We start from the raw sequence: 21,866 nt of genomic DNA, 5'->3' as shown, positions 1-21,866 counted from the left end.
ATCTGAAGACGCTACTTTTCTTCTTTAAAATGCATTTTGAAAATTTAAAATATTTTCATTTTCCTCTGAGTAATCGTTTATTCTGTTTACTGAGTTTAGCAAATTCTATGAAAACTAAGTAAAAATAGACAAAAATTCGATAATGAAGAAGAATATTACTACAAACCAGGATATAAATTTCAAATACTTCTGCGTATTTTCGGTACAACTGAATGCGAATACGATGTCAGATTTAACAAATCATCTGCCATATACAATCCGCTATTTTGAATTTTGGAAATCTGACATAGAATTCGTATCCTGTTATCCCGAAAAACTGCAGAACTATTTAAAATTTAGATGTTTGTAGTTAAATTTTTATATATTATCGAAGTTTTGTTTATTTCTACTCAATTTTTGTATAATTTGCCCAACTCACTAACAAATGAAGATTTTTTAAATATTCGAAATGAAAAAACAAGAAAGTGAGTTTATTAAAAATTTCATATCCCGATTTTTTTTGTCTTAAAATTGTTGTATCGTTTACTGAAACAATACCAAAAATAATTGGATGGGCAAGAACTTTTGGGTTTTTATTCGAAGCTCACCTTGTTGCTGCAGCTAGTCTTTTTTTTACAAAAACTTTAATATCCCTGGAACCAGATGAGTCTTCATCAATTTTGTTTTATTAAATTAAAGGTAAATTCATAAGGATTCCAAATATGTTAATAACATTTTTCTCAGAGAGAAGTAAATAATCAAAAAAATTTTTTATTTAAAAATTAATTTTTTTATTAAAATTATTTTTATTTTAATGTACACATTTTTACCTAAAAAATGTGTAAACTTCATAAAAATCCATAAACAATAGTATAAGATATTCAAAACTTTATGAAATTAATATTAAAATTCAAAATGTCAATAAAATCTCTTTTTCTATAATATTATTAAGTTTTTGGGTCTATTAATTACACAGCCACACAAAAAAAAAAAGTTCTGATCTGGGGGTCTCACTATGTAGACTTTATGTTTTTTGGGTCGCTGAATCTGAATCCGAGGTCCATTTAACCCCATCAGATCAGGCACCCCAGTCCGACTCCTATGTATTTTGAAGGAAAAATATGTCAGCTTAGTGGTTTGCGTTTTCATGTGCCAAAAAGTAACACGTGATGGCGCTGTTCTCAACACTCGCTCAAAATTCACTAAAGCAATAGAAAAATATAGAAACGAATAAATTATTTGTTTTTATAATGAAATCTTGTTGTTAGTGATGTTAAAAATACACGATAAGAAATAATATTGTATTTTTAACTCATAAAAGATGATAGAACAATTGAATAATTAGTATGAAAGCTTAGATAAATATACTAGATGCGGCGAGGCGTTAGTTTAGGCACATGAATCCAGGGTGGCGTTAGTGTAGATCATGTGCCCACATGTGCCCTTCGTGTGCCTCTTATAATCGGACCAATCGGATTACTTCGTTAATCTTCGGTATAAGGCGGAAATGTTTGAAAATATTAACAAAGCGATAATTTCTCATTCAAATTTAAGATTATAATTGTATACAATTAATAAAAAAAATTGTTGTTTTTCTTAACTATACTATATATAATTAAAAATAGTAAATTTAATTCTTTTATTTCGTTGTATATTTAAATGTGTGAATCCGGGAAAAAATAATGTTTTCGTGATCGCGTTCAATCGCGTTCTCATTTAAAAAGAAATAAGAAAAGAATATTTTCAGTCAGGGTTTTTTGGTAAATATAGAGAAACGGTTTTGAACGGTTTGATATCACGGTCTCATTTCGAGAGGATAAAATTTTGCGAGAAAATTATTTTATTAACGTTATTAACGATTTAAAGTGGAGTAATTTGCGAGGTTATAATACATTTCCTTAGTTAAAGTCGCGGCCACTTCCGAGAATCGGCGCCACCTCCTTGACCACTGACACATAGATCCACTTGTCTGTGTGCTCGCCGCCGTATTGTCTCTCACTTTCGCCAAAAATCCAACTTTTGTCATTTCGTTTTTCAATATTTATTTAAAAAATTACTTGCAAATTCCGAGAATATTCTTTATCATCATGAATTCCACTAATTATCATGATAAATCGGAACTAAGTATCTCTAATTATTTAGGAGTGAGATATGAAACGTGGGAAAACACTTTTTGGGGGCGATTTTTCCAAACAAATGTTTTTAAACATTTCTCAATCAACAATTTTCAAAAGAAAAATTTTACATTTTACATTAATTTAATTGAACGGTCAATTAATCGGTTATTTGAATCAAATAAATTTTTTTCAGTGTAAAATTTTTTCAGACAGAAACTATTTGTTTAAAAATTAAAAAATTTTTGCACTATAGAAATTTTATTATCGTTTAATATAAAATATTCCTCATTTTTCAAACTTTATGTATTTTTTTTAGCCTTTCCCATTCTATTAAACACAATTTTTAAATTAAAATTCAGAAATCTAAATGATTTCCTCTTCAGGAAGTTTATCCAAAAAAATATACAAAATTAAAATAATAATAAAAATTATTTACATGATTAAAATAAAAATAATTTAACAATAAATAAATAAAAATAAAAATTAATGGATAATTATCTTACCAAAAAATAATATAATTAAAATAGATGAAGACTTAAATTTTTATGCCCTGACGATGGAGTAGAGTCTCGAGTAAAAGAAAATTATAAAAAACCTAATATTCATCAAATAAATTTAAAAATAATTGAAAAAAATTGTTTAAATTTAAAATTGTGGAAAATAACAATCAATAATAAAATTAGTAACAAGTTAATAACAAATTAAAAATTAATTAATAAAAAAAAATTAAAATTTATGAAACATTAAAAATACAATTATGAAAATTAATAATAAATAAAAATAATAAATAGCACATGCAAAATAAATAATAAAATACCATAAATAAATAAATAAATAAATAACGGTTTACAATAGAATAGTTCATAATAAAATAAATTAATAAAATAAAAATATGTAATTTCTCAAATTAAGTAAAAATATCTACGTATTTTAAATTGCAACGTCAAATTTTAAACTGAGCTCCAAACTCTATCGAGTCATTACATTATAATGAACATTATAATTATCTATTAATTTTTTTTTTATTTTTTTTTAAATTATTTTTATTTTTTTTTTGCTTAGGGAATTTTGGGAAATCTGCCTACAGATACCTTGGATTCCGCACTCCAAGGTTATGTGGGGTTATTTAACTAATTAAAAAAATTAATTAATAATTAATTTAATAATTAAATAAATTATTTTAATAATACATTTAATAACTAAATTAATTAATTTAATTAATAATTAAAAAATTTTGTTTTAATTAAAAAAATAATTAATAACTTTTTATTATAAAGGAAATTAATTACAATTAATAATCAAAATATTTTATTTTATTTATAAGAAAGTTAATTAAAAATAATAATTAGGTTTTTTTATTTTAAATTAAAAGTTCTTTATTTTTAAAAATTTTATTTTAAAAAATTGATTGATTAGTTTTTATTGAAAAACACGTTGTTTTCAAAAAAGAAAAGTAGTGATATTGGCGAGAAATGAAATTCTAGCCTTTCACGACTCAAAAAACGCGATTTCCAAGCGGTATCCTTGGAAATGGCGAAAAGTTGAAGAGGGCAGCACTAACATACACTGAAAATTTAGTATGCTATATATATCGGTAGTCCCCACCATCGACCCTCGCCGCATCTAGTATATTTATCTAAGATGAAAGTACATAAATGTGTTGTACAATAAACTGATGACTTTCGTTTAAATCGTTTAAATTATCAGATAAACTGATTTATAATAAAAGTTAAAGGAAAGTCATAGATAAATAGTATATTTAAAATAAAGAAAACAAATTTAGATAATATAAATAGCATTAACCCTCCGTCACACACATGAGAAAATATTCCGACCTTACACACGTTCAGAGGGAATTGCTCACCACATTGTAAAATAAGCAACATTACAACATAAACAAAGGAATCAACAAAAATTTAGTTTTAACACAAACTTACAAATATGTAGTAAATTATTCTAAATTATAAAATTAATCAAATTAATTTTCGGTCTCATAAATAAAAATTAATTACACGAATGCACATCTTCAAAGAAATTCCACTCGACATGTAAAAATAATGTAACATTAACAAATAAGCAAAAAATCATTAAACAATTAATTTTAATTATATTTATAATATAATTTTGTCATCAACCAACAGTGGAACAAAAAATGTTTTTAAAACTTGATTTTTTTATTTAACATAACCTCACTTTTTCGAGTTTCTTCTGGCTTTGAAGCTTCATAATTAAATATTAATTATGTTTAAACTAAATGTTTTTTTAGAAATGTGTTAAGGAGTAAATTGTCGAAAGGTATAGAAACTGATTTTATTTTGCAATGAGGAAAACAAAAGTTATTAAAAAAATACTGAAACCGTAGAGGGAATTCCCTAGTAGAAATTTGTCATAGTATCTTTAAGGGCACTGGACAGTTCCACTGGAAAATTTCGAGGCACTTTACAGTTAAACTGGCTAAAAACTATAAAGTGATGTCACGCTAATTTCTTCAAGTTATTGTCCAGTCAAATTTTACAGTTTCTGATCATCAGTCCTGTAGAAAAACTATACAAAATAATTCACTTGGAAATGTCAAAACTTTCTTTATATTGACGTTACGTATTAAACACGTACAAATTTGAAAATATAACGTTAAATTTTTTTGTCAACAAATTAAATAAATTAAAATTTTACGAAACTATATTTTTACTGTTGGTGTATCTATTGTTCCGTATAATAAATGATTTATAATAAATTATCTGTAAAATTATTTTTAAATAACTACATAATTAAAAAAAAATATAAAAATTACTGATTCTTGAACACATGTCATTTTTTTACATTAAACAACATTCACTTTTTCCTTTAATTAAGCACAACACTGAAATAAATATTATTATTTTATCACACTACAAACTTATAAGTAAACCCTAATATGAAGAATTAATTCAGTTCAAACGAAAAATATCTAGCGGTTTCGGGGAGCGAACTCGGGTCACACTGGGACGAAATACCTAAACGCACGCTTTACGCATCACGGCCGTTCTAGTCGATGGACGATTCCGGAAAAATAAGAACCATACTCTACCGGCAGGTAAAGCAGTTCCCTTTTTCATCTTTTCTAGCTCAACTGGCGAATTACTGGACAGCTACTGCATAACACTCTAAAGTTGAACTTATTGATTATTACTGTATAGAAGTTCTGTCTGTCCAGTTATTCTCATGGTACTGTCTAGGCGTTCCGTGAAATTATGTTTCAAAGTTTGTCGTGGCGTTAGCGCTACCGTCAGTCCAGCAACTGAACAGTGTTGTGTAGACATTTTCCATAAATACATCAGAGTATACACTGAAAGAAATAATTCGCGGGTGTAACTAGAATTATGTCTATTTTTTCCGTAAGGAATTAGTAATAAATTGTTACTGTCTACTGTCATTAATTATAGACAGTTCTGTTATTCAGATCGGAGAGCTATACATATGTCAACGTCAATTCATCAATGTAAAACATAACCTCACTTTATTGGACCAATTCTAACTTTTTGTATGTAACAGGTTTGTTAAATTAATATTTATACATATAATAAGAGTATATAATCTTGAAAAGAAATTGTCTTCTGAATTTAAAAAATTAGTTATTTTAATTAACTCAATTAATTGAAGCGAATTTTAAAAAAATTTTTTTTTTCTAAAGGAATTTTCATTAAAAATAAATTTTGATTGAAAAGAAATTTTTATTATTAAATCAAAATTTTAATATTAAATAATTTAAAAAATTTGTTATTTAGTTGTCAACAGTAAAATAAAAGAACAAAATTAAAATTATAAAAACTATAAACTGTAAAACCAAAAGATTTATTTTATAGAAAATATTTCGAAAATGTCAATACACAACTGTTTAGTTACTGAAACTGGCGGTAGCGCTAACGCCACGACAAACTTTGGAACATCATTTCTCGGAACGCCTCGACAGTGCCATGAAAATAACTGTACAGGACTTCTATGCAGTAATAATCAAGTTCAACTTTATATTTTCTTTAACAGTGTTATGCAGTAGCTGTCTAGTAATTCGCCAGTTAAGCTAGATTAAACTTCCATGACTAAAACTGTACAGTAACTTGAATAAATCTAGTCATGCCACGACAAATTTCTACTAGGGAATCCCTCCCTAGGTGTGTGACGGAGGGTTAACTTTAATCCATTTTTTTTATTTATTATTTGAGATGAAATTTTACTCAAGACAAAAACAAACATGAACGTATACAATGAATAAAAAATATAATATTAAATAAAAATTTAAAAGTTTTAAACTTTTTTTAAAATTTTTAAACTAAGGCAAGCTTTGCCGGCTACTTATTAAAAACATTTTCACTTTTTAAACAATATGCTCTTTTTACAACATTAAAATAGTTTTTAATGTTAATACTTTTTTTACTTTCACATTTTTTTATAAAATTTAGTTGAGATTTCTAACCGATTTCAACACAACAAATACAATAATGAATGAGGTAACGAATATTGCTGACGAGTAGTGAGTACTGCGCCATCTCGAGGAACTTTTTTGCACATTAAAGTGCAAACCACTAAGCTGACTAATTTCTGGGAAAGACGGACAGGGGTGGATCAGGATTTTGACATAACCTCAAAAAACCAATATGGCGGACACATTTTTGAAAAGTTCATCGGATTCGCTTGAAATTCGTTACTCGGGGGTTTTTGGGGTCGCTGATTACGAATTTGAAGTCTGATTTCAAAAATTCAAAATGGCGGATCCAATATGGCGGACACGTTTTTGAAAAATTCATCGGATTCGCTTAAAATTCGTTACTCTGGGGTTTTTGGGGTCGCTGATTACGAATCTGATGTCGGTTTTTCAAAATTCAAAATGGCGGATCCAATATGTCTGTGTCAGCCATATTGGATCCGCCATTTTGAATTTTTGAAATCTGACTTAATTCGTAAATAGAAGTAGTAAAATTAATAAAATAAATCAATATAAAAACTTTAGTTATAAATTTCACTTGGTAAACTTTCATTTCAGTAATTGTTTGGACAATTACAAAAAAGTTTTACTTGGCGTAATTTTTTGCATGAAAGATGTTTTTTCTAGGATAATTAATTAACAATAAAATTAATTAGCATCGTAATTAATTAATAGTATAATTAATTAACAATACAATTATTTGGCAACATAATTAACTATTATGATAAAATTAATAAATACTATTAATTAGCAACGTAAATAATTAATAATTATAATATAATTAATTAGCAATGCAGTTAATTAATAATATACTTAATTAACAATATACATAATTATCAACGTAATTAATTAATCATATAACTAATTAATACAATTAATTAGCAACGAAATTAATTAATCATATAACTAATTAACAATATAATTAATTAGCAACGTAATTAACTTAAAATAAAATTAATTAATTTTTTTAACTAACAACGTAATTAATTAATAATATTCTTAATTAACAATGAAATTAATTAGCAACGTAATCATTTAATTATATACTTAATAAACAATATAATTAATTATGAATATAGTTAATTAACAATATGCTTAATGAACAATATAATTTGTTAATTAAGAACTTAATTAATTAATAATATACTTAATTAACCATATAATTAATTAATAATATATGTGAATATCAATATAATTAGTTAAAAATTTACTTGAATAACAATAAAATTAATTAATAAAGCTCTTAATTAGCAATATAATAATGTACTTTATAAATAATGTCACTAAAATCAAATATGGAATCCTGAATTATTTAGCTCTGATGCTTATACCCTGTACATGTACTTCGTCTTAATTATGAGCAAAAATTTCCCTCGCCACCTATTGGACTTTACGAAAATTGGCGCCAAATTCAAATTTAATAAAGTAGAAATACAAAAAAAATTCCTTTTTTTTAATTTTTTGTAATTTGAATTCAACTTTAGCGGTGTTTGAGACTAAATTTATAAAATTGGGGACAAGCAAGATTTTGACAAAAAAATTAAAGTGACAAAAGGAAAGTAATTATCTTTGCGAGAGAGATCTTACCTGGGCAGTTATTGGATGACTATTATGATGAGTGTGTGTACTAGTTCTGGTTGGTGGTGCATGAAGCCAACAGCACATAGCACAGCATATCAGTAAAGCTCCTGCAATAATGCAGGCTACACCGACATATCTGACAGGTTCCACGTAATTTTCGGCGAGACCCAACCAATTAATTAACGCTCCTACACACAATAGTACCATACCGTATCTATACGGACGTTGTGATCTTCTAGACTCCTCCAGTGACATGGCTGTAATCAAAAGAATTTCCATTTATTTATTTATGTTTAGAAAACTAGACCGGATTTTGACGCATTATTTTTCAAATTTCGGTCATTTTTGTTTAAAATTTTCCCGAAATTTTTGTTTTACCCTTTTTTATCTTGAAATGGGGCTTTGGTAGGGATGTAGCTAGTTTTCGACAGGGCACTTGTTAAAAGAAATTTAATGCCTTCTTTTTTTTATAAAAAAGTGTAATTTCTGTTCAATAGCATAATTTTTACTCACATGAAAAGTAATATTTAACATTTTAAAACCTTGGATAAGGTATTTATTTCAGATAGTATTATTTATGAGTGATAAGACAAAGGAAGTTGAAATGACATTAAAAAAGTGTCATTGATCTTTTCAGTTTTACGTCAAGTTTATTGCAGTGTCGTCGTACAATCTCATTGTTTCTTGTTTTAATACCTTTAGACGTAATGAAACTTTTGTAAAATTCACACAGCGGTAATTATCGGAAAATTACAACCTTCCTAACGTTTCCTCTAAAATGATTCAGTAATTTTTTTTAAATTAAATTTACTCGAATGAAATTTAATAATAATAATAATTTAATAATAGTTGATTACAATACTATAATAATTGATTATAATAGTTAATTACAATAATTAACTATAGCTAGCTTTCGACGAAAACGAAAGATCTTCTTGAAAATTCAAAAAAAATCAATTGTAATCAATTGTTAATATTATTTAAATAGTAATTATTACAATTAATTATTATAATATTAATAATGAATTACAATATACATATTTATACATTTTCTTTGAATTTTCAAGAATAACTTTCGTTTTCGACGTTTTTTTTATAACACGAGTTGGTACTTGAGTAATAATCACAATAACAAGAAGATTTTAATTTACATAAATGCCAATTGCAAATATTCCACTTCTGTTTCTTGTACTCTACTTTGACGCAGTTAAATAATACATTAAGTCCTAAAAATATTTTCGTTATCTTCTCACAGCGAGTTGAAAAACTGATAATTGAATAGACAATGACACTTTATAGTAGTCAGGAGATAAAAAAATATTGGTAGCTTTTTGAAAATTTATCTTCTTCTTTTTGCAACGTTTCTTTCGAGTTATTACTACTTAGTGTATTTATTTTTATTATTATTCACTTTTATCATTTTATTTACTTTTATTTTTTTATTAACTTTTCTTATTTTTTTAACTTTTGTAATTTTATGATTAATTTTTTCAATTTTTCTACATAATGAATCAATTTATTTTATTAATTTCACAGACAAAAATAAAAAAAATTACTTCTACGTTTATCAGCAAGGAGCGCCACTTTGGCTTATTCTAAAGTTTCTATTTCGTCTAAAGAAACTTGGCAATTGTAATAAAAAATGCATAAATTAATAATTAATCCTTATTAATAAAATCAGATGTCTGTCTGTACATTGCTTAAAACTTCAAAATGTTAACATGATTAGTTATTATGGACATCAGAGATTCCAAAAATGTTCTTAAAAAATTTAATGTATGTATGTATGTATGTATGTATGTATGTATGTATGTTTGTCTGTCACAAAAACTTTGTACCCCAATCACACAAAAACATGTGAATCGATTTAAGTCCAACTTGGTAGGTTATTAGGTATTGACCCAAGGAAGGTTTATAAATTTACAGATTTAAAAAATATTAATTAGAACGGGAGATATTCAATTTTTTCAAAAAATTCAAAAAATCGAAAATTTCAAAATTTTTTATTTTTCATGGATTGCTTTTGAAGTTTATATACTTGAGTATTATATGTTATTTAGTCACATTATAGCATAACTTTGCAAAAAATAAAGTCCTATAACTAATATGTAAGTATAAAAATGTTTTCAAAAAATCGAAAATTTCAAAATTTTACATTTTTTTATGGATTGCTTTTAAACTTTCTATATTTGAGTATTACATGTTATTTGGTCACATTTTAGCATAATTTTTCAAAAAATACTATTCTACAACTAAGATGTAAATATAAAAATATTTTCAAAAACTTGAAAAATGGAAAATTTCCAAATTTCACAATTTTTAATGGATAGCTTTTAAACTTTCTAAAAATGAATATTATATGTTATTTAGTCAGATTTTATCATAATTTTGCAAAAAATACTATCCTACAAGAAATATAAAAAAATTTTCAATATATCAAAAAATCGATACTAATTACTATATGAAGTATAATTCAGTAGTATTTTTGGAGTCTCTGATTAATATTTTGATGTCAAAATAGTGCAATTCAAAATTATTTATCAAATCAATCTAATATTTTCAAGAAGTTCAGAAATATTGAAAATGGAAATTTTTTATGATTAAAATGATTTCGCAGGATGTCAAGAATTGTAAGTCACCTGTGATACAATACAAGCATATTATGCCACTAGGCAAAAACTTACATGTTAAAACGTTTTTTCATTTTAACTCTAGATTTAACTTTAAGAGATGTTTTGAGCAATGTAAAGACAAAAGTTAACACGGTGTCTATTTTTGTTTAACAAAATTCCCTGCTTTGTCCAAACTTTTCACGGTTTATCTCTTTTTTGTCAAATTTAAATTTACTTGATTTTATCCATAAATAAATCTACAAATGGCTATAAAAATTTACTTATTTTATGAAAATACTGTTTCTTAAGTTCATATAAATATAGATTGTATTACTTGCTGTCGTACAGTTTTCTGTTTATACTAATACATTTAACTGGGTATCTACCAAACGGGAAAAACTGTAAAAAGCTGGGAATATGCCGAACCGGGAATTTTCCTATCAAATTAAGAAAAAGTTTCATTATATTAATTCGCTTTTAAAAAATTGCTTTTTACTTCAATTTTTATTGATGTATAATATTTATGAAAACAGACCCGAGTCAAAATTTAAGCCCTACTTTCAGCCTAAAATTTAGGTCTTATGTTAGGTTTTAGCAGTCGTAACGTAGGGTCTACTTGCGATACAATTAGTTCCAATTAGACTCTACTATAACTCCAAAAACTGTATGGAAAATTTAATTTTTTTAATACATTAATTAAAGTACTACAAATTGATAAATATTGTTCTCTGCATTTGAATTGGTTAAAATAACTAATTTGATAACAAAAAGTCAATCACTGATTCAAATAGTAATATTTTCCTACTAAAATAGCTATAATGGTAACTAATTATTATTTTTTTCCGGTCAAATTAAATTCCCTAGCTATTTCCTGATTTTCCAGATTGGTAGAAACTTAAATGTATTGGTAGAAACTAAAACCCGTCGAAGACGGGTACGACAGCTAGTACCTAATATTAATAATAATATAAATGAGCAGCTTAATAAATGACGCTCTGGGGAGCAGTTAAAAAATCAATAAAGCAGTTTGAATGAAAAAAATCGTCTCCTATTATTAGAAATAAAATAGTTTTAAATCAGATTGATGTGAAAGGTAATAATTATATGTGCTTTGTTATCGCACTGCATAATCGTAAACTGGTTACTCTTTCAAACTGACAAGAAAGCACGGGCAGGAATAGGAAAAGTTACACTAAACAAAGTAGGTCACCAAACAATGTGAGCTCACCCACAAGAAGTTTGCAATATTACGTGATGTAAAAAATTAAAAAGTAAATAATACATTCGAAAAGAAATTATTTAGTTTAAAAAATACTTCTTTCTTTATTAACAATAAATAAATGTTTCCAGTTAAAAAATTTTTTTTTACTATTTTTCCCATAAATTTTATAAATTTATCATAAAACATTCACTTTTCCAAAAGTATATTACAATTGTCTATTAAATTTATTTTTTAATAAAAGTTATAAACAAAAATAAAAATGTGGTCCAACCCTTGACTATGTTCTCCTATGTTGTTTACGTTAAATCAAACGAATTAATTAATTATTAAGATAACAATTTTTTCTACGTTTGAGCAAACTATTAACAATAACAAAAAAATAGCGAATATTTGAACTGTTACTTTTTAACAAGAGACTTTTCTACAATTGAATTATGCAAAAGTTTGACCTTTACTGTTGACACAGTTAATAGAATAAATATAATATACTACAAATTAGTTTAAATATGTTTAAAGAAAAGAACAATTTAGATTTTTTCGCAAATAATTGCCTATTAAATCCCACATTAGCACTTAATTGTTAATTATTCTCATTCCTAGTTTCAAGTAAAACAAAGCATCGTCTCCTTTATCAAACACTAATTTGCAATTTGTCAGGTGTTTCTGATTTATTACAGTTTATTTTTTTTTGTTTTAATATTGTTATTTCATTATTGCTTCCTCCTAGAAAAAGTATTTTTATTTACCCATTTTCATTTATTATTATTTTATTAATAATTATTATTATTATTATTATTATTATTATTATTATTATTATTATTATTATTATTATTATTATTATTATTATTATTATTATTATTATTATTATTATTATTACTACTAAACTGTTTTTCATTGCTTTCGACAAGTTTCTTACTATAAGAAACGCGGTTAGAATTTTTAGAATAAGCAAAAGTTGCGCTCCTTATGCAGATTAGAGATGAAATAAAAATAAATTGTACCCCTCAATAAAAATGCAAAGGTTTCTAATATATTTTGAAACATTTTTTTTCAGATGAGAAAAATTCTCTTCTGATAAAACCAAAAAAACGCAATATTTAAACGATAAGCATATGTTCGTAATTTACTCAACGGGAAACAAAAGAACATAAAAATGCGAAACGCTTTCTGCTTTACTCCGGAAATGAAGAACGTTTCCGGAGAAGTGTCAAGAGTAAAATTTATTCACTTTTATTGTCAGAAATAAATAATAATAATAAAAAAAAATAAAAGAAGTGAAAATGTGTCAATTTATTCTTTTATGTTTATGAATTGTATAATAATAAAAGTTATTGTTAAAAACGATATAGACGAAAGTTGTATATTTTGCAGTTTGTCTTTTTTACGGATAATTGATTAATAAGTTACTATAATTAATTCAGCAGCATCATTATATTCTTTTGTATTAAAACAAAAGTATTTAATTTATTAATGAATTTGTCTATTTCTTAATCGATTCAAATCAAATTGTTGCGTAACAGTTTTTTTTCGTTTTATAACGCTTTTTTAATGACAAAATTATAAGTATGAATTTCATGAATTGTAATTGAATTGTAATACAATATTAATTACATCATGAATTTATAACGGCTCTTTTTCTTTTGTATCGAACCCTTTATTGCATAAAGGAACAGCAAAAGCGTTTTCATTATTTCCACTTCCATTATTTTGCGTATATTAAAAGAAAATAAATCAATTTTTAGTAGATAAGTAAATTTAAGAGATAAATTTTTAGTAAATAAATAAATATTTTAGTCAATCAATATAATTGAATCAATTTTTTTAGTAAATAAATAAATTTAATAAATCAACTTTTTAGTAAATAAATAAATTCAACAAATAATTTCTTTTTTATTTTCAAATAAATGAATTTAATGAATCAAGTTTTTAGTAAATAAATTCAATAAACAAATGTTTTAGTAAATAAATAAATTTAACAAATAAATTTTTCTTCGGTCGATAATTACCATCGAGATAATATTTCTAAAACTATTTTTATATTAAAAGAAAAATTATTATTTGAAAAAATAAATTTCCTGTTGCAATTGTACTTGAGTTTAGATTATAAACTTTTTTTATTTTTATTTAATTTTCCTTTTGTTTTGCTCTTGCTTTCTTTTGTGTTTTTATTTTGCTTCCCTTTTATTGTTTTATTAAAGAAATTAAATTTTTCCAGTAAGGGGAATATGTTTTTTTCTTTTATTACTAAATAGACTTGAGACATTAACGGTTCAGTAACGGTTATTGTTTGAAAAATTACTATATAGTATCGTCGCGTGAAACAGTTTATCAGCATTTTTAAATCATAAATGAAAAAAAACAAGTAATGCACACGTGAGGATTTTTATCTATCTAATGTACAAAATAATAAGTGTATACCGCACACGTTATCATTGCACGTATACTGTTAATTTATTGAACTCTTTATGGAACTACTTGAATATATAAGAATTCTAAAATAAATTACATGCAAAAAAAATAGATGAAAAAATGACTAATTTTCTACAAAATATATGTAATATATATAAAGGAGAAAAAAAGTGAATCAAAATTAATTTATTATTGATTCACCTTTTCATGTATTTTTCACTTTTATTATTATTTGTCCTTTTTTTTATTTTTAGACATTATTTGTCGTACATATTATTTCCTATAATCAATAAAGTTTGAATTTATGAAACGTGTACGATTATTTTGTGTACATAATATGATTTGCGGGTGTTTATACAAAAAAAAATAAAATTCAAGGAAAGAAATTTGTTTAAAAAATTTTTTCAAGTCTTCGGATCCATTTCGAAATTTTTTTTTCATTTTCAATGTCAATTTTTAGTATTGAATTTGAACTTTTTAACAGTAAACTATTAATGCAGCACACGGGATTATTATTAGATAATTAAAATTATGCATGTGAGAAAAAAATGGCAGTGAAAAATGAAAAACTACGCACGCAAAATTAATTATAATTTAATTTAAATATCACGTAGGATAAGTTAGAACAAAGACCAAGGACATTTTATAATATTGTAACGAGAGCCTTCGTCGTGTGAGAGGCTCGACTATACATAATTTATTATTCACGCAATTTAAATCCTTTATTTGTAATAATAATCGTTGCACTTATAATGAGAAATAATGCAAAAGAAAAAAAAATTGTTCTTTTTCAAAAAAGCGTCTCACGTAATTAAAAAAAAGAAGAGATTCCCGTTTCTTTTCTTGTTTGGTGACACGTGCTATAATGATCAAGTGATTCGATTTACGTCACGTAAAGATCATTGTAAAGATTGATAAATTTCTAAACGTGAGCAGATTATTTTAATGTTATTCAAGGTTGACCGGAGGCTTGCGAGAAAACTGATAATCATTCAAGATGTTAGCGCACACGTGAATTTAAACAATTTTTTTTCTCTCTAACTCTTGAAAATTGACCACACCAATGTTTATACGCGAATCAGACAAATAAATTGCACACAAACACAGTTATAATGTTGGGAGTATTAATTAAAAAACAATTGAAAACTGTAAACAATTTTTCAGATAAAAAAAATTAATTATCCAAGTTATTCACAGTTTATACAAGAAAACACTTCATTTACTGGTCTATTCTTGTTTTTTTCGGTTGTAAAGTAAACTATATTTTTTCTATGAAAATCAATATAGAGCATTTTTTTCTAGAACATAAAACAAATTTTTTAACAAAACATATTTTTAAATAATAAAACGTTTATTGTAAATAATCTGACATAATTAAATAAATTAAATAAATAAATAATTTATTGTTAGTTAAAAAATTTACGGGTATTGAAGAATTTTTTAAACGTTCTTTCTTTTTGGTTGTCAAATAAAACAATTTTTAGCAAAATAAAAAATTCTCTAACAAAATAAAGCAAAATATATAGCAATTTTTAAGAAAGAGAATCAAATTTTAAGACTATATAATTAATTTTAAGAAAATGAAACATTTTTTACTGTTTTTTTTTTTTTTGATTGTGAAAGAAAACAATTTTTAACAAAATAAAACATTTCTTAATAAAATAAAACAAATCTAAAGTTAATATAACAAATTTTAACAAAATGAAACATTTTTTAACTTTTCTTTCCTTTTGGTTATGAAAGAAAACAATTTTTAACAAAATAAAATATTTTATAATTATTCTTTTTTTCAATTGTAAAATAAAATTATTTTTTTTAAATGAAATGTAATATAAAACAATTTATTAAGGAAATAAAACAAATCTTAACAAAGTTAAACGCTTTTAAACAAAATGAAACAAATTTTAACAAAATGATATAATTTTTAACTGAATTAAACTTTTTTAAACTAAATAGAAAATTTTCTAACAAAATCAATCAAATTTTAAGAAAATATAGAAATTTTTAAGAAAGTAAATCATATTTTAAGAAAATATGACCAATTTTAACAAAATGAAAGATTTTTTACTATTCTTCGTTTTTAGTTGTGAAAAAAAACAATTTTTAACAAAATAAAATTTTTTTCAACAAAATCCAATATTTTCCAATAAATAAACAAAATAAAAAATAAAAAAATGAAAAATAGACTAAAAAAATAGGAAACAATATTTCTGTGGATGTAAAAAAATACTTTTTGTTAAAAGTAAAAATATAAAAATTACTTTACTGTTAAAAAACAAAACAATGATTAACATTGACAACGTATTTTTTTAAATAACAATAATTAAGATTACTTACAACATAAATTATCAGTTTCGTAGAAAAAATTTGTAAAATTCATTGTTTATTTTTATTTTAAACTTTTAATTATTATTTTTCTCAATAATTATTTTTTAAATTTTCCTTAAATTCTTTTTATTCACAATACAATTTAGAACTATGTTGGAACGTTTGAAATGAGAAGTCAGTGATCTTAAGTGAACGAACCACAAATAACTACTAATTAAAGTTTTCGAATTCTCATAACTGACGAAATATTGAATGGCTTTTTTACCAGATTGGAAAAAAACATAAAAATATCACAAACACGGTGATTTCCCAGTTCTTTGAACTTTTGCCCAAACAAAAATCAAATATAGATTCATTTTTTAATGACACTCCTCGAGAATCATAAAATATAATATTCTTTATCAATATAAAAAAGAACTTACCATTCCACAATGCGATTTCGTCATTATTCTCTATTAGAAAATAAATTGTTATTATTTATTTTTATTATTTAGTAGTAATAAAAATAATTAATGATTATTATTTATTGTAATCAATGTAAATATTATTTAAATAATAAATAATAATTATAATAAAACAATAATAATAAGAATTTTTTCATATAAAAATATTACGAAATAATAATATTAAAAATGATTATTATTATTTTGTAAAATAATAAAATTATTATTACTATAGTTTTTATTATTATGTACTATTTATTTATTAAAATTATAATTATTATTACTATTTATTATTATCATTATAATTTTTGCTTATAACTTTCAAGTTTCTTTTCAGAAATAAATAGTTAGAAACTTCAGAATAAGCAAAAGTGGCGCTCCTTGCGGAATGCAATTGAACTAAAAAAATTTTATTCTTTATAGAAAAGCAACGTACCTAATATGTTTCACAATATTTTCTTTTAGATGAGAAAAATTCTTATTATTTATTATTATTTTATTACAATTATAAATTATCTATTATTATTTTGTTATAATTATAAAATATTATTTTATTTTAGGGGCCGTACACATAATACGTCACGCAATTTTTGACCATTTTTAACCCCTCCCTCCCCCTATGTCACACTTCGTCACAAATATTGAACCCCCCCTCCCCCCTACGTCACGTCACACACGTAAATTTCACTGTAAATTTTATACATTGGACAATATATATGTATATTATATCTTACACTCTAAATTATTGAATCAGTTAAGAATATGTGATTTAGAAGCAAAAAATCAGTCACTAATTCAAATAGTAATATTTTTTTCTGACAATTAGTTGAAAATAACTGATGTTTCAATACAATTGTTTTTGATTGATTTAATTAGTCACGTTTAACTACCTACATAGCACCGAAACTTTCCTAAAAATTTACTAAAGATTTACTCGCAAGCTTCGAAATATTTAAATGCAAAGTTTAGTTAAAATTGTGTAAAGATTTAAATATCCCACTTCAATAAATGTTTAGCGGGAAACTTTCCCGAAAATTTAAGTTAAATTTTCAAGAAGATTTTCACGAAAGTATAGTCGAAAATGCAATTCAAATGTTCAGGAAAGTTTCAAGCTATATTTTTAAGAAAATTTGACGATAGACATTTATTGGAGTGAGAAATTTAAATCTTTACACAATTTTAAAATAAACTTTGCAAGTAAATTTTTTGACTTATGCAAGCAAATCTTTAATATACAATATTTAGAAAAATTTCGGTGTTTTGTGGATAATTTTTCAGTTATTTTTAACTGATTCAGAAGCAAAAAGTCAGTCACTGCTGATTGACAGTTAAAACCATGATTTTTAACTGATTCAAATTAAGAGAATATCCCGTGTAGAAATTTCGCTATGGTCCGGATCAGGGACTGATCGGGCCTTCCATATTAGGGAATAAAACACACGGCCCGATATGGCCCTGATCAGGAAATCCACATTTGATCGTCGCCCCGATCTGGCCCAGGTCGGGCCGTGTGTTTCATTCCCTAATATGGCCATAATAGGGATATTTCTACACGGGATATTATTTATCATATTATAAATAATATGCCAATAGATGTTAAACAGATACATAATAGATATTAAATAGTTCAAACCATTTTTAACTTGTTTTATTTAGAAAAAGTGACATTGCCCGTGTGGAAAAGTGAGGTGGGCCCACGGTGGGTCCCAGGTGGGCTTCCCAGGTTCTAGGTGGGTCCCAGCAGGGATGGCCCAGGTGGGCGATTCCTTGGCTTGTAACGGTGAATCCAGCCACAGCCCACCTAGGAAAAATCCAGCTGGGGCCCATAGATTTAGTTTTCATTCAAATTAATGAATAAATTGTTTATTAATAACAAATAAGTCGAATTATAAATAAATAACGTTATTATTTAACGATTTTTACTTTTTTTAATGAAATTGTGACCAAAAGCAAATTCATAAATAATGTTAGCATATATATGGGAATTAATATATATCCTTTCATTCATAAATTAAAAATTTATAAAAAAATTAGAAATTTGTTAATTAAATTATTAAACGGTATATATAATCACTAAATTGCATACTTATACGAATACAATGCAGAAAAATCGGAATAAACGCAAACCTAAGAAACAAATAAAATTTAACGCACGCGGGGATTGAACCTACGACCTACGGACTACTAGACTAACGCCCTAACCACTATACTACGGAGACTAACTACTGAACACCGACGTTTTATTGTCAGTGACTTGTTAATCTGCTGTAATGATTCAATAAAGCACTTACTGACACGAATACACCGTAACAAATAAATAATTTAATAATAATTATAACAATATTATTAATGTAATAAGAACGATAAATATTCTTAAAATAATATTTATATTATTATGAAAAAAATATATCAATACATTTTTATTAAAAATGTGTTTTTTATTGTTTACAATCATTATAAACATTAATTTGTTGGTCTAAAAAAAAAAATTTTTTTTAGTTTGGACTTAGAAATTTTTACTAATTAATTATGTGGACATTACATAAAAAAAATATTGTGAATACATTTTTGTTAAAAACACGTTTTTTCTTAATCTAAGTCATTATAAACATTAATTTTTTGTTGAAAAAAAAATTTTTAGGTTTGGACTTAGAAATTTTTACTTATATAATTATTGATGTGGGTCCTCAAAAACTGGGAAGCCCAGGTAGGGCCCAGCTCACGCCCACTTATAATATTATTTCGCCTGACCGGAACCCACCGTGAGTGGGTCAATAGACAAACTCTAAAATGCTTCCGTAAAATGTTAACATGTTTGTCAATTGTCAATTCATGTACGAAGATGACCATAATTACATCAAAGTTTTATTATTAAATGTTAAAGAAAAACTAAACTATTTAATAATTTTCACTGTAAACGATTTTTGTTATTATATATAATAAATTTTACTAATGTTATATTGCAGTCGTTATTGTTTAAATAAATAATTGTTGTTAATTAGTAACTCCTGACACTAGCTTCCAGAAAGATGCAGTTTTTTTCTAATTTTGCAATTAACTAATTCGAACCACATGAAATAAAAATAATTTAAGGTTTTAACAATTCAAAAATTGTTTAAACAAATGATTGTTGTTATTTACTAATTTTTGACACAAAGCACCTAAAAAAATGCAGTTTCTTTTTAATTTTATATTTAACTAATCTGAAAAGTATGAAATAACAGTATTTTATGATTTAAACAGTTCAGAAATTGTTTAAACAAATAATTGTTATTGTTTATTAACTTTTAATACAAACAATCCAGAAACTTGCAGTTTCTTTCTAATTTTACAATTACTACTACTCTGATTAACTAATTGCAAAATAAGAAAAAACTTCATTCTTCTAGATGCTATGTGTCAAGAGTTAGTAAATAACAACAATTATTTGTTTAAACATTTGATAAATTGTTAAAATTAAAATCATAAAACATCCGAATGATTTACTATTTACATTAGTTAATTGCAAAATTAGGAAAAAACTGCAAGTTTCTAAGTTATGTGTATCAAAAGTTAATAAATAACAACAATAATTTGTTTAAACAATTTCTTAATTGTTAAAACCATAAATTATCTTTATTTTATGTTGTTCGTATTACTTAATTGCAAAATTAGGAAAAAAATTGCAAGTTTCTAAGTTATGTGTATCAAAAGTTAATAAATAACAACAATCATTTGTTTAAACAATTTCTGAATTGTTAAAACCATAAATTTTCTTTATTTTATGTCGTTCCTATTAGTTAATTGCAAAATTAGGAAAAAAAATTGCAAGTTTCTAAGTTATGTGTATCAAAAGTTATTAAATAACAACAATTATTTGTTTAAACAATTATTAAAATGTATTAAAAACCGTTATACCTTGATGAGTTAATTATTAAATAAATAAATTCAGCTGGAACAACTTTAAAATTTCAATAAAACTAAATGTCTGTTAGTGTAGTACAATAAAAGTTTATAATTATTGACAATAATAAATTGTTTAAAATAATAATGATTATTATTATTATGAATTAATTGTAGAATGATTTATTGTGAATAGTTATATTTAATTTTCAGACTTTTTCTATTATAATGTTAATATTTTTATGAAAATGGGAAGCCCAGGTGGGGCCCAGCTGGCTCCCAGTTTTTAACTGGGCTAACTTGGGCAGATTTCCACACGGGTGTCACATATAATTTCTTATTATCTTTGAATTTAAAAGATTGTGACGTAACACATGAGTTCATTCCCCCATGTCACACTTAGTCACAATTCTCAGACCCCCTCCCTCCCCCTAGCCGCGTGACGTATTATGTGTACAGCCCCTTAATTATAAATGTTATAATTATAATTAATTAATATTAATTATTCTTCTCATTATTATTGACAAAAAAATAAGGAATAAAAAAATTAACAAGTTTTCTATTAAAAAAATTTTTCTTTTTATCTAAAAATTAATCAGGGTTTGATTATTAGTTGATACTGCGGACGAACGGAAATGAATAAAAAAAATAACTTTATCAATAAATTCCCTTTGATGTGTCACTGATCAAAGTTAAATTTTCTAATTTCTAAATATAAACATTATATTCATAACAAGGTTTGTATCTTTAATTCCATTAAATTATTATTTATATTGAATTGTACGTCCCATAAAATTCATCATTTTAATGAAGTTGATGACTATAACATTACTT

General features: G+C 24.9%; 1 protein-coding gene across 1 annotated transcript in view; it reads right to left on the bottom strand.

The window, feature by feature from the left end:
• Positions 1-21,866, bottom strand: part of LOC122509155 — a 55,416-nt gene that overhangs the window by 11,524 nt on the left and 22,026 nt on the right. Inside the window, exon 2 of the mRNA XM_043622977.1 lies at positions 8,143-8,393. Within this exon, the coding sequence (XP_043478912.1) occupies positions 8,143-8,391 (249 nt within the window). The 5' untranslated portion in view covers positions 8,392-8,393. The remainder of the gene's footprint in view (positions 1-8,142; positions 8,394-21,866) is intronic.

This window comes from Leptopilina heterotoma, unplaced genomic scaffold, assembly GCF_015476425.1.
Source record: "Leptopilina heterotoma isolate Lh14 unplaced genomic scaffold, ASM1547642v1 Lhet_6, whole genome shotgun sequence".
NCBI classification, from domain to species: Eukaryota; Metazoa; Arthropoda; class Insecta; order Hymenoptera; family Figitidae; genus Leptopilina; species Leptopilina heterotoma.
The sequence above is the reverse complement of the archived record's forward strand: the minus strand, read 5'-3'. Positions and strand labels throughout refer to the sequence as shown.